General features: G+C 36.7%; 1 protein-coding gene across 1 annotated transcript in view; it reads right to left on the minus strand.

Annotated features, from left to right (window-relative positions):
• The window catches only part of LOC107722895 (cordon-bleu protein-like 1), a 62643-nt gene extending 49693 nt beyond the window's left edge, over positions 1 to 12950 (minus strand). The window contains exons 1-2 of the mRNA XM_016531391.1: positions 12736 to 12950; positions 10768 to 10842 (exon numbers count right to left, since the gene is read on the minus strand). Coding sequence (XP_016386877.1) covers positions 10768 to 10842; positions 12736 to 12776 — 116 coding nt within the window. The 5' untranslated portion in view covers positions 12777 to 12950. The remainder of the gene's footprint in view (positions 1 to 10767; positions 10843 to 12735) is intronic.
• Positions 12951 to 14557: the final 1607 nt, after the last annotated feature.

Below are 14557 nucleotides of genomic sequence, written 5' to 3' on the forward strand. Positions count from 1 at the left end.
AGTCTTTGCAACTTTACAGATCTTCTTTATGCACCAAGAGCTTGTAACACTCCCAAGAGAAAGGAAAAATTGAAATCGCATCATATGACCCCTTTAATAGAATGATATAAAAAAATAAATAAATAAAGAATAAAAATAACAAAAAAAACAATATAAAATACATAAAATATTTATAATATTAAGTAAAAACATTTATTTATAAAAATAACAAAAAATAACACAACTGAACAAATACTCTAATCATTAATATCATGCAAGTAAAAATACAAAATAAAAAAAACCCTAAAAACTAAAAAGACAAGGATTAAAAGCCACAGTTTTGATTTCATGAGCTCTCTACACTACGGCATTATAAAGCTGCATGCAAACTATGCATTATGACTATACATTTCATTGGATAGTTGCTGGACTTCATCAGAATGAAATTAGAAGGAAGATTGTACAAAAAAATATAAATCAATGTGTAGAAAGCAATCATCTAATGAGATCTGATACGAATACCTGACACTGAGAATAAAACTCAGAGATTTTTAAAACAAGATGGACACACTTGATAGAAGCCATTACGAGCTGGCGAGCTCCGCGGCCTGAAATCCAGTCTCTCAAAGACTCTGATCTCTTTAAGTAATGCGGCAGATGGACATTTAAACCTCTCATGTTACATTGAAAAATTACTATGAGGGGAAACAGTCCACTTTTCATATTTTTATGTGCTGAAAAACAATACGTCTTATCATATTAAACAGAAAATCATGTGTGGGAGCAGGTTTAAACTGGATTACACATTTTCTGAAGACTATGCAAGTGCTGTTGGTCCATGCAAAACTCACCGCCATGATACAATGCAGTTGCCAAGGGGTTGCTAGGGTGTTGCTAGGGTTGTATCATCCACAAGATAAAAATTAAATTGCTTATAGAAGTAACAACAATCAACTGTCCAACAAGTCACATGATTTGACGTCATCTGTGACAGTAGCATAAACAGTGCTGCATTAATTACACAAAGTTTAATACTTAGGGTTCGTTATTTGGTCAAAGCAGTAAGTAAGAGACTAGAGTAAGTATGAATAAAAGTAAAATTTGCCTTCGAAAGCACAATTGCTTAAAGCCAACTATCAAAGTCTTGTATCTGACTGACTTAATTACATCTGTTGTCCAAATAATAATAAAATAATAAAATTATTTTTATTACTACTATTAATATAAATATCAATATGATATAATTGCTAATAATTATTAAATTAAAATAATTATTTAAATTTATATTAACTGCTAATTAATTAAATTAATTAATAAAAAAAAAAAATTTATAGTAATGATAAAAATATTAATAATTAAATACTACAAAAATAATATACAATTAGCATAACCACATTGCTGAAAAACATTTATTAGCTCTGACTGATGCAGTTGGATAGATTTACGCTCAGAGTAAAGAAACCAACTTTAGAGCGGAAAAGTCTGCAATGGAGCATTTCTTCAAGAAAACGGAGTTCTTTCAGTTCCCACAGCAGGTTCAGTGTGTTTTTATGATGTGAGGACACAATCTCAAAAGCCTAGACAGAGTTCTGTTGTGAGTTTTTTGGCCAGGTCATTAAAAAGAGTCGGTTCATAAGACTAATGTGTTTATGAATCGCACTACACCGGCTAAAACAACACAATGATTCAGCTAAAAATGAGCGCAGGAAGGAAACACTGTCAGATAATGCAGACCTTCAAGAACTTTTAATACCCCAAATATCATACAAACCCTAAGTGTCCAGTTTCTACTTCATGCCCATGTCTGTCCTCAAGTGTCCAGAGGTGCCTTTGTAAATGTAAGCAAGCACATGTGCATACTAGCAAACTCAAACAGGCAACACCGGCAGCTTACAGTTGCGCCAACAAATGTGTCACACTTGAGGAACTCGACGTGCATCATCTTCTGGAATGCAACATTCAACAGGACAGCATATCTGACGGAGGTAGTTTAACAAAACACGCCAACGCCGTTTAACACACGACACGCACCAAACTAATCAATTTGGAGCATATTCCTTTTTGCTGCATCGAAAGCAGTTTACGGTCACTGCCTGCAGGCCTGACAGCAAAACAAAGAGCCTCCATTCTCCTGTGTTCTCTGGAGTGCTGCCACATGCTCTTTCATTGCTCTGAGAAACACAACATAGAGAAATAAAGCCCTTGTATTCCTCAGACAGGAAAGGCAGTGCGAAATCAGGAGTTCTCATGTTCCACAGAGAGAAACGCTGCATTGAGTCTGTGTGGAAGTGTTGAGGAGACCAGCGTGTTAAATACAGCTGTTGAGAGAGAGAGAGAGAGAGCGCATGTGTATGTGTGGAATGTGGAGGAGTCAAGACGTATGGTATGTATAGAAGATCTATGGCATCTACAGACACTGGCTCTGTTCCAAATCATAGTGCGCTGTCATAGGCAGCATTTTAAGACATCATGCACCAAACATACTGCAGGCCTTCTAGCATACAGTACCTCATTTGAGCCAAATTCAGCAGCACTGCATGTATCCTTCTCAAAAGGCAAGGCTAGAATACAGAATGACAATATAATTTAACATAAAAAAATAGCAATTAAAAAACATCATTTGAACTGAAGATTGACTATTTTAATTTCCAATATTTGCGTGTATAATATATAATACTTTTCAAAAGTTCGGGGTCAGTTTTTGAAAGTCACCAAGGCTGCATTTATTTAATAATTTAAAAAATGCAGTAAAAACAGTAATATTTGTGAAATAATATTACAATTTAAAATAATTGTTTTCTATTTGAATATATTTTAAAATGCAATTTATTCCTGTGATGCAAAGCTGAAGTTTCAGCATCATTACTCCAGTCTTCAGTGTCACATGATCCTTCAGAAATCATTCTAATATGCTGATTTGCTGCTCAGAAACATTTTTATTAGTAGTATTAGTATTATCAATGTTGAAAACAGTTGTGCTGCATCATTTTTTTAGATTAAAAATCTTACTGACCCCAAAATTTTGGATAGTACTATATTTCTATGCAACACATTTAGGCTGCCTATAAAGAGTGTTCCAAATCATCAATCTTAAGGTTGCATTTTAGTTAGGGTGCTGCCTAAGTAGGCACCAAGACAGCTCACTAGGTTTTAGAACAGAGCCATTGTGCTCACTCTGCTGGGCTTGTCACCGCAAGAGCATCTCACTGAAAGGATACCCTAGTACTCAAGTGAGCAAATAAAGCAAGAATTTAATGACGCCACAGTCTGGCCATTATCAAGCATGCTATGCTTCAAGTCATGTATACAGCTTGCTCAAGAATTTAAATGTGTTAGCATCTAATAGTTAACATCAACAACACAGCCAAAATAAAAATAGCATTTTCTCTCCATTTTCAAATGCATGCTTTAAATATTAAAAGCACAATGCAATATGTCTTACATGTGCGAAATGAAGATGAGTAAGTGATGACCAAACTTTCATTATAAAATGACAATGAGAACCATACCTCAACCCTCTACATTGCGAGTAAATCACTCGCATATGCGACTAAATCTTCACTCTGGGCGACTCCCTTGGCTTGTAGTAATTTTTCTAGTGTGATCTGAAACGTAAAGAGCCATTATTAGCTTCAGATTTCTTCAGGCTGTTGATACATTTTCCAGACTAACCATTGTTCTATAAGCATCTTAGTTGGGAGTTGTCTCTTAAAACCACCCTAAACCTCACACGGTAAACTGTACATTTTAAATGCAGAGTTATTAATCATTCTGTTGATTCTATTGAGAAAACATCCATCCTGACACCCTTCATTACCTGCAAAGCATTCACTAGACAGGAACAACTTCAAAGATAAATGATCTCCTGCATTAATCTAGGCAAAGAGAAAAGAAAATCCAAGACAAATGTCCAACACTCACTAGACACAGCCTTACATGGGTTTTGCCAAGTTTTAGCAAGCACTCGGTGGTTTGTAGAGTGTTATGGCGTTCTGAGTAGTTGCCAGTGCTGGGTAGATTCCTTACAAATTGTAATTCGTCACTGATTCCAAATTTCACATTTTAGGTAATATAATCAGACTACTTTTTTATGGCGTTATTTTAATGACAAATGTCGAGAGCGCATTATTGTGGCATGAAAGCACATTAATATAATGCGCGAGCGCGAATCTCCCCGCTCGCACGCGGATTTCCTTTGCTCTCGCACAAAACCTGACGCGCAACCTCAGATACACGCTGCTCTCGCCCAGAGAGTGTGCGCGCACTTAAAACGTGTCTGTCCCTGTTTTTATACAGTCTATGGTCTCTCCTCTCACTCAAACTGTCCTGTGCACTCGCAAATCTCTCTGTGCTCATGCGCTAGATATTAATTATTTTCGCACCTGAATTAAACGTTGTCAAAAGTTATAATTATGCACTTTTAAAAAGTAGTCTCAAAACAGATTTGTGCAGGGCCTTTCCTTGAGTTGATAACATTTGACAACTTTTAATTCAGGTGTGAAAATAATTAATATCTAGCGCATGAGCACAGAGAGATTTGCGAGTGCACAGGACAGTTTGAGTGAGAGGAGAGACCATAGACTGTATAAAAACAGGGACAGACACAGTTTTAAGTGCGCGCACACTCTCTGGGCGAGAGCTGCGTGTATCGGAGTGCGCGCGTCAGGTTTTGTGTAAGAGCAAAGGAAATCCGCATGCAAGCGGGGAGATTCGCGCTCGCGCATTATATTAATGTGCTTTTGCGCTACAATAATGCGCTCTCGACATTTGTCATTAAAATAACGCCATACTTTTTTAGATTACACATTGATTTAAATAGGATAATCTTGTACCATATTGATATAAAAATACAAATAGAAAGAAAATATATTCCATTTGCTGTTATTAACAACATAAAGTGCATTAAATATTACATTCTGTTAAAGGGTTAGTTCACCCAAAAAAGAAAATTCTCTCATTAATTAATCACCCTCATGTCATTCCTAAACCAGTAAGACCTTTCATTCATCTTCGCAACACAAATTAAGATATGTTTGATGAAATCCAAGAGCTTTCTGACCCTGCATAGACAGCAACTCAACTGACACTTTCAAGGCCCAGAAACGTAGTAAGGAGGACATTGTTAAAATAGTCCATGTGACATCAGTGGTTCAACTGTAATTTTACGAAGCTACGAGAATACTTTTTGTGCGCAAAGAAAACAAAGTTCTTCTCTTCCATGTCAGTCTTCGACGCGTGTTCACGAGAGTACCACGATGCATGCATGTGGTGCTGGTGACGCAGGAGTCGGTGTTCTGACTTTGAACCCGAATGCGCTGTGCCTTGTTTACAAGCAGAGGAAGATGCTTGCTGTACATAAAACAGTTTTCGTAAACATGTCTGAAGATTTTGACAGAGAGGATGACTTACAATTTTTTGCCCAGCCTTGTGAATGCAAGTCAAAGACTGCCACGGAAGAGAAAAAAATCGTTATTTTTGTTTTTTTTGCACACAAAAAGTATTCTCGTAGCTTCATAAAATTAAGGTTGAATCACTGATATCACATGGATTATTTTAACAATGTCCTTGCTACGTTTCTGGGCCTTGAATGTGTCAGTTGTGTTGCTGTCTATGGAGGGTCAGAGGGCTCTCGGATTTCATCAAAAATATCATGATTTGTGTTCCGAAGATGAACAAAGGTCTTATGGGTTTGGGGTGAAATGGCCTGCAGGGTGAGTAATTAATGACAGAATTTTCATTTTTGGGTGAACTATCCCTTTAAGGTTTCCCAAACTGGTGTTCATGAAGAAACTGCAGGGGGTTCCGGAGTTTAATGAAACCTAATAATCAGCTAGCCAAAATCATAAAAATTTGAAAAATTAAAACAAATAATTTTTAAAATAACAACAATCAAAATAAAGCACTTACTAAAAAGAAATATTGTTTATCTGCATGTCATGTGACCATTAACCAACGTCAGAAAACTATGAACACGCAAATGTATTACAAATTATTGAGTGCTAATTCAAATAAAAAGTAGTAAATGCTATGTTGAAATGTTGTGAAAACACTTTTTACGAGTATTTTAATATGTAATATAATCTAACTACAAGTACTTAATTTTTTGGAATCTGCTTACATAATCCAAATTACATGTAATCAGTTACTACCCATCACTGGTAGTTGCTAGGGTGTTCTGGCTTGTTAAGATAAGCAAGGCCTTGATGAGAAAGTGTCACCTGAGAGACATTTATTTTCTAGTGTTCTGATGGTATCTAAGGTGTTGCTAGGTGGTTTATATAGTGTTCTGGGTGGTTTCCAGAAGGTCTTTGTCAAGCCAACATCATAACATCACTGCTAGCTTTCAACACTGGATTAGATAGAACAGCTGTGCAAGCGGACTCTGTGTGTGTGTGTTAGTATGCGAAGAGAGAACGATAGAGTGTGAGAAAGTATGGAAACATCTGCAAAAACACTTAAGTGCTTCCATACCCCGGTCCCTGAGGTGACACTTTGTTGTCAAGGCCTCGTCCTTGCTGCACTGAGGTAGAAGTGTGTGTGTTGATCATTTGGAAATGACCAAAGATCACACAAGATGACATCATAAGCGAGTAAACATTCCGACAGTTATTCACATCGCCGTAGCCATCCTTCCAACTCGGAATTCCAAGAGCAGATGTCAAGAGTGAAAGAAGCCAAACTGCAGCAGCGTACAAGAGTCCTGCCAACACCTGCGAAGTTCCACATCTTGCTTTCATATTTGCAGAGATCAAGCTTAAATTCCCCTCATTTGTCAGTCTCTTCTTTTACCATTCTGAGTTTCCAGAATATGAACTCGCCATTAGATGTGGGCACATCTGCAGTTACTGTACATTATTAGCAGGCTCACATTTTCTGCACTTTCTTGGAGGGAAATCTGCAAAACCGATTGTCCAATGTGTTGTATGGCGGTGAGAGTGCAACATATGCATTAGTAGCTACATGCAAAAGGATGTGTATGTACTTGGAGAATTACATTAGGGATGAAATCAGGGATTCTGCAAGTCTGCATGACCTTTTTAAGACCAATTAAAGAAAATGTAAGGAATAAATTAAAGGAACACAATTCTCTAACTTCAAATGATTATTTTTTAATTAATTTTAATTATTTTTTAATTAATTGTACAAAAAAAATACAATACAAAAATAACTTTTATAGTATCATCAAATAACACTGCACAAAAGTAATGATACTTCTAAGTATTTTTGTCTTGTTTTTCAGAGCAAATGTCTAAAACTGCATTACATTAAAAAGACATGATAAAAGTTTTGATTTATGGGAAATGTATCAAAATGAAGTGAATTTCTGATTTAAATAATATCAAATATCTGCCAATGAGAGAAATAAACCTAATTCAAAGGGAAAACAAGTTTCACATAACCCATTGGCAGATATTTGTTCTTGTTTTAAGCATAAAATCACAGAATTTCTAAAAAAATTAAACAATTTCAAGTAATTGAATTTTAATTTAAGGATGTTTAGATATTTGTATTGGAAACCAAGACAAAAACACTGACAAAAATATAAATTTTCTTGCAGTGCACGTTTTACGTCATGACTATGCATTTAAGACTTTCTGCTCTGATTGAAGACATTTTAAGGCCTTAATTTGTAGAAGGAAAAAAAATTAAAGGGGTCATATGATGCGATTTCAATTTTTCCTTTCTCTTTGGAGTGTTACAAGCTCTTGGTGCATAAAGAAGATCTGTAAAGTTGCAAAGATTAAAGTCTCAAATCCAAAAAGCCCGGGGTCGTCACATGTGGTTGCCGCAAGCCCTCCGGACGCTCCTTCCTCGAATCCGCCGGCCGCGCCGTTCTCAAACCTGCCCGCCTCTGCTCACTCAAGCGGCCTCCGCATACTCTAGCCGCGGTGTGTGACGCTTTTTCGTTGTGAAAGCGAAACTACTTTGTTTGGCCTTCCAAAAGAGGACGATATTCGCTTCGTCATGCCTGGAGCTGATCCGTGCTGGTCGCTGAGGAAATGCATCAACTTCGTGCTGTGGATCACCGGATCGGCTTTCGTCGTGGACGAAGCGGAGTTCAGCCCGGGGTCGTCACATGTGGTTGTTGTAAAAATCGACACGTTTCAGAAAGGCGGGGCATAGAGGAGAAACAATAAATGTACAGTATGTGGAAGATAATGTGTTTTTTTAACCTTAAACCGCATAAACACATTTCATTACACCAAATACACAAAATAATGTTCTTTTTAGCAACATCATATGACCCCTTTAAGACTTTTTAATACCTGCAGAAACCCTGGATATGCATTTACTGAGATTTTGGTTGGACTGGGCTGATTCAATAATGTCCATTTTGCTTATATGTTATTATTACACATAGAAATTATATCACTGACTGCTTAGGCAGTGTTTAATTACATTTGCTTTAGGTGCTTCTTTTTTTTTTTTAGATGTTTTTATCCAAAGCTAGGAAAATCACAAGCAATTTGTCATAGAACCAACTATATTCAGTGCGCAATGCCAGGTTTCAAGTAAAAACAAGACTAGATCAGTTTCACACTGATTCAAATTGGTAACTCGTCTTTTTTAAATTGCTCATTAGAGAAAAAAAAAATGTGTTTGAGAATCAGACTACAACGGTTGGGTTTTATAGTTTTATCTTTCACCTGAGGATTGCCATTAACCGAAAAATCCATATTTTTACCCAGACCTACTGTACAGACTCAAATAATACATTATAATAATAATACCTACAAATAATACCTGCAGGGCAATAGGGTGAAACCAAACTTGTGTATGGACCAAATAACCAAACCAAAAATAAGCTGTGCAACTTGGCGAAAGGATACAAATTTACAATTTACAAACAGAGTTGCACCACAGACATGCAGAGAGATGGTTGATGGCCTGATGCCCCACAATGCCAGAGAAACCAAAATCCTGCTCCCGAATTACACAACAACTTCTGTGCGGTTAAGAGACATGCTGTTTAACACAACAAAACTTTCTCTTCGTAAAGCCCATGGGCAACACTAATCAAATATTTCTGGGTGGAAAATCAGAGCGTTTGCATGAGGCTCAAAAGGCTCTCATAAAAAGCCTTCAAAATATCAGACTCGCCTCTAATTAAAATCACAATAACACAGGGATGTGCTCGTGTGTGTGTGTGTGTGTGTGTGTGTGTGTGTGCAGAAAAAGAGAGTTATGACAACGTGCTGGAAAAAAATCTCAGATTTCATAGAAAACGCTTCCAGCCATTGGAACGTTCTCAGCTGACATCATCCTCTGCTAGCTAAATCTGAACCCATGGAGCACAAATTTCCAAAGTCTTAAAGTGCAAAGTGTGTTAATAAAGGTCATATTTGACGCTAATGTACTGTATATGGAGGATTCAAAATCCAGATTTCCTCATGATATAGACGGCTAATCGGCCTCACGTGGTTTTCAAAAACCAGGTTCTGCATCTGGTTTGTATATTTTAAATTTCCTAGTCTTTTGATTCTGAGTCCTGCCCCACAGCCATGGATTATCACACCAGATAAGTACAATTGCCTCTGAGGTCAAATTAACAAGCATCACATCGTCATTTTTCTGTAATCTCCAGTCATATCTAAGAGGGAAATGAAAACCGTGGACCCTGTTCTTCGCTAGATGACTCTTGTCCAGTAAAGTTACAAACGCAATGCAATTACATCCTCATTTCCCCAGCAAAGAAATTAAGCAGAAGAATTTTTGCAAAAGTCCCCCCCCTCCCTAAAGTTAATTTCCCATGACCTCCACATGTGTCAAAGAGCGTTTCTCAGCTCTGCTCTGCAGGCAGGAAATGCACCGATGTCAAAGGTCGAGGCAATGCCTACGACAACAGAGACTTTAATTACAGTCAGACTGTCTTGTAAACAAACACACAACCAGAGACACATTTAGACGCACAACATCTAAATCTTCACTCATAAACAGCCCAGTCTGCAGTAACAGATCACATAAATGTTAGTCCTGCCCAATGCATTCCATCCATATATTTATTTTCAGTTATTTAAAATCATTGATTCCAGATCTCACACTATGCATCACTGTGATTTTTCTTCACATAGAGCTGGAATGTGCAATCAACTGCTTGCAGGTTAAAGAAAACTGGAAAAACTTGCAATAAAAAATTACAAATATTAGCTGACCCTTTTTCTCTTCATTCCACATAATCTTTAAATCCACAATATGAAAGAACAAACACACATGCATAACATCTAGTTTCCTATCGGACTCAAATATCTACACCTACTGTATAACTGGGAAATTTCTACAAAACATTTTCATAGTTCTTCCCATGTCCTCACTTTCTATCTGTCAGCCTTCTGCAAAATCCCTTTACTAACAAAAGCCAGTTGCTCAATGACATCATCCTCCAGGAAGTGACATCATTCATTTCGATGGGAAAACAACAGCACATCTGTCAGTACATATTAGAAATTTCCACGAAATTGCCACTCTTAAAGCATTACATCCATGCATTTGATCAAATTCAAAATCTGTATAGTAAAAGATGTTCAAAAACTATATAAAAAATTACAAAGTCCGAACTCTCAAACTCTCCTTCAGCTCTTTATTCCCATCCTCTTGATTGCACACCATTGTAAAAATTGCAACAAAAAAAAAGTTATAAAATGGAAGTTACAGAGAAATACTTCCTTAATTTACAACACGAGCATATCCATGTCTTTAAAGTTTGAGTTCAACAATGAACTAAACCACGGAAACGACAGAGATCAAACCCAAAGCCAATAAGTAAGTCTTTCAGTGCTTACGGTGTACCTTCGGTCAGGAGGCCGGCTGTGCGCATCGCCATCCATCCCTGCAGCAGCCTGCACGGCTCTGAAATCCCTGGCACTATAGGACAGAAAGCAAACACTACTGACTCATGGCACAGCCTTAAGGGAGTGCTGCTGACAGATGGAGAGGTTAAACTAGACGAGTCAGTTCTGCAGAAGGTGGTGCATCCCTTCCCATCATGCATGGTTGGCTTGTTGAAAAAACAAACTTCTTGGTTTTGAACCAGTCTAAGCTGGCATGCTGGTCTGTGGGCTGGTTTTAGAAGGGCATTGGCCACTTTTGATCTGGTCCAGCTTGGAGACCAGCTTAAACCAGGTAAGACCAGCAAACCAGTTTAGGCTCTTTCAGCAGGGCGTGTAGAGGTATTTTCCCATGGAGGGAGGATCTTTACAGGCAGTCAACACTTTATTTAGTCACTACAAATAGGAGGATTTTGAAATATAACTCATGATCAATGACAGTACCATAGTGATATGGTTTTGTTCGAACATGCTACTGTATTACCAGAGTTCAAATCCCGCTTTAACATAGTTTTTATTTTATAAGCCGCACAAACTTGCAAATGAACTTAACAGCCAGTGTTCACCCTGAATTTGTCATAATATGGAAAATGACAACCCTGACAATTTGATAACTTCATTTTGTATTCAACGCGTAGCTAAAGATTAAATAGGCATGATGCTCAATTACACACAAACTTTGCATGGCTGTCAACTGTCAAGAAAAGTCAAAATCATCACTTAAGCCTTAGCTTGACAATTTTTTAGGTGTACTAGGCTATTCCTTTATTCGACAGACTATGTCTAACATGACTTCTAAAAAAAATAAATAAAAAAAGACAGATTTTTAATGAATTAGCCAGTATGACTTGCGTTTAAGGCAACTCATATTCGAAAGCCAACTCTACATACATGTACCAATTCCTTTTGTGTTTCAGGAATAAAAAAAAAAAAGTCATAATAGTTTGAATAGAAATGACACTTGATCGCACACAATGCTTTTTGGATTGCTGTCAAGAAATCAAAGTCATCAAGTCTTCTGAAGCTCTATAATAGCTTGACAAAAAATTCATTTTGAGGTAAACTATACCTTTAATCATCATAATAGACTACCATGAATTAAAAACATTTGTTTCTAATAAATTAGCAATGATTTGCTTTCAAGGCTACTCAAGTTCGAATTCCGATTCGACATACATATATTTTTATAAAATGTGACCATGGACCACAAAACCAGTCATAAGTCGCTGGGGTATATTTGTAGCAATAGCCAACAATACATTGTATGGGTCAAAATTATCGATTGTTCTTTTATGCCAAAAATCATTAGGATATTAAGTAAAGATCATGTTCCATGAAGATATTTTTAATTTCCTACCGTAAATATAACTTTTTTTTTTAACTTAATTTTTGATTAGTAATATGCATTGCTAAGAACTTCATTTGGACAACTTTAAAGGCGATTTTCTCAATATTTAGATTTTTTTGCACCCTCAGATTTCAGATTTTGAAATAGTTGTATCTCAGCCAAATACTGTCCTACATCATACATCAATGGAAAGCTTATTTATTCAGCTTTGACCCAAATTGACCCTTATGACTGGTTTTGGGGTCACAAATGTCAAAATAATCATCCAAGTTTTCCAGAGGTCTACAAGATCATGACAAGATTGCATTTGTGGTCAAATATTGCTTTAATCAAAATGACAGATGATCGGGTGGAAACAATTTAGTTTTTAACAAATTAGCCGGTAAGATTTGCGTTCCAGGCGACTCGGGTTCAAATCCCGACGTGACACACATTTTTTTTATAAACCAAGCAAAACAGCAAATAAACTTGACAGTAGGTGAAGGCTAGGAAGAAAATGTGACGTTTTATCCATAAATCCTTTTGCTTTTCACGAGTAAATGAGTCATAATAGTTTGAATGAGCACGACGCCTCAAGCTTACCTTGATCGCACTTGAACTTTCGCGAGGCTGTCAACTGTCATCAGTCTCGCTAGCAATACGGCAAAACAGCATCATCAACAACTCCAGCAGGTTTTGTCTAGACTTAAACCACTGCTTATAGGTCCCTGCATCACTTATGTCCCGTTGTTGTTACCCCCTTAAAATTCTGCAACTCCCACCATATTTTCCAGAGTCCTGCCCCTGTCAACAGACGCTCCTCTGTTCCTATTCAACCGAGGAGACGGTAGCCCCGCATATTCAAGTCATGACACGATGATTTACAGTCTCTGCCAGCCCTCCCATCCTCACACTGGATTCATCGACTGTTCACACTCCGGTTTAACGGTGGAATGCGAATTTACATGTCACCCCAGACCAGAAAAGTCTCAACAAATCAGTGAATGTGCTAAAATCCCACGTAACGCCAAGCGAGAGAGTTCCGTTTGTTTGAGGGGAGACTTCCAGATTGAAAACTTCTCAAACGCAGCATAATTAACGTAAAATACGATCTGGATGCATTAGGAAAATGTTGACAGACATGCCAAATGATGATAATTTTAGTACATTCTCTCGGCTATAGAGGATTTTTAGATATACAGTTCACTAACGGTCTACTACTACTGGCAAAATACCGACATCTAGTGATAAAAGTGATCAGTACATGGTTTTTCCCAGAAAAAAAGAGAAGGGAAAAGAAGGCATTGCTGTTATTTACTCACCTTCATGTAGTCCATAAGCGTATGCTGTCACACAAATCTGAGGAGAGTTTCTGAAGAATATTCACACATATATTTTCCTTACGATAACGATAGTTGAAGACATAGCCTATTCGACGACTATTTTGTCACTAATCAACTCTCAAAAAGTTGCCTTTAGTGTGTTGCACTTGTCCAGTCGTGTTGTTGTTGTTTAGTTTAGTTTTTTCTTCCTTCAGATTTAGAGCAAAATGGCGTCAAAATACACGACAAACTCCGTTTGGAGGAAAATAATTCCCTTTAGGTCTAAATACGTGTGTTATTCACAAGTATCTAATTTTTGGTCGACGTCAAGTCTCAATTCAATTGCTTATGAGTCTCAAATCATTTTGTTTCCGAGTCAAATCTCGTGTTTTCATCTCCGATTAACCACACACTAACTAAGTTAACCTATTTGACCAATTAATTTAACTCAACAACAGACGAGCATCATGGGAGGATGTACTTTTCTTTTTCTGAAATTGGTGAACATAACAATCTCTGACAACAACATTTTAAAATTTGGACAATTTTAAAACATTTTAAAGTTTTAAAATGTTTTGATTAAATTGAGTATTTCTTAAACTAATTTTACAGGTAGCGTTTTATGCAGGCTATCTCAAATAGCCTACAAAAAGTTAAATTATACCTTCACATTTTTTTGCATAATTTGACAAAATTACAGATGAAAATGGCACACAAAACTCATATTTCATAGGGTTTCTTTGGTAAACAAGCATTCTAAAATAAAATATAATATAAAAATAAGTAGCCTATATAAATAAATATGCAAAGTTATAATTATATTAATATATAGTACATATAACTGCAAGTTATTTAGAGAATTATAGATTTAAACATAAAAATGACTGTTTTTATAATGGATTTTCAGAATCTGGCACAAGAGTAAAAATGGCTTTTTGATAAAGGCATGATAAAAGGTTCCCAAGGCAATGTGTCCTAACATGAAAAATTGTTTTAATAAAACTTAACCTCTGGGACACAGGCTAATAGTGACTAATATCAATAAACATCTCCATAACTCATAGATGCGCAGCTTTTCCAAAGGTTTTGTTTTTTTGTACAAA

The sequence above is a fragment of the Sinocyclocheilus rhinocerous genome, unplaced genomic scaffold, assembly GCF_001515625.1.
Source record: "Sinocyclocheilus rhinocerous isolate Xijiao unplaced genomic scaffold, SAMN03320098_v1.1 scaffold934, whole genome shotgun sequence".
NCBI lineage: Eukaryota > Metazoa > Chordata > Actinopteri > Cypriniformes > Cyprinidae > Sinocyclocheilus > Sinocyclocheilus rhinocerous.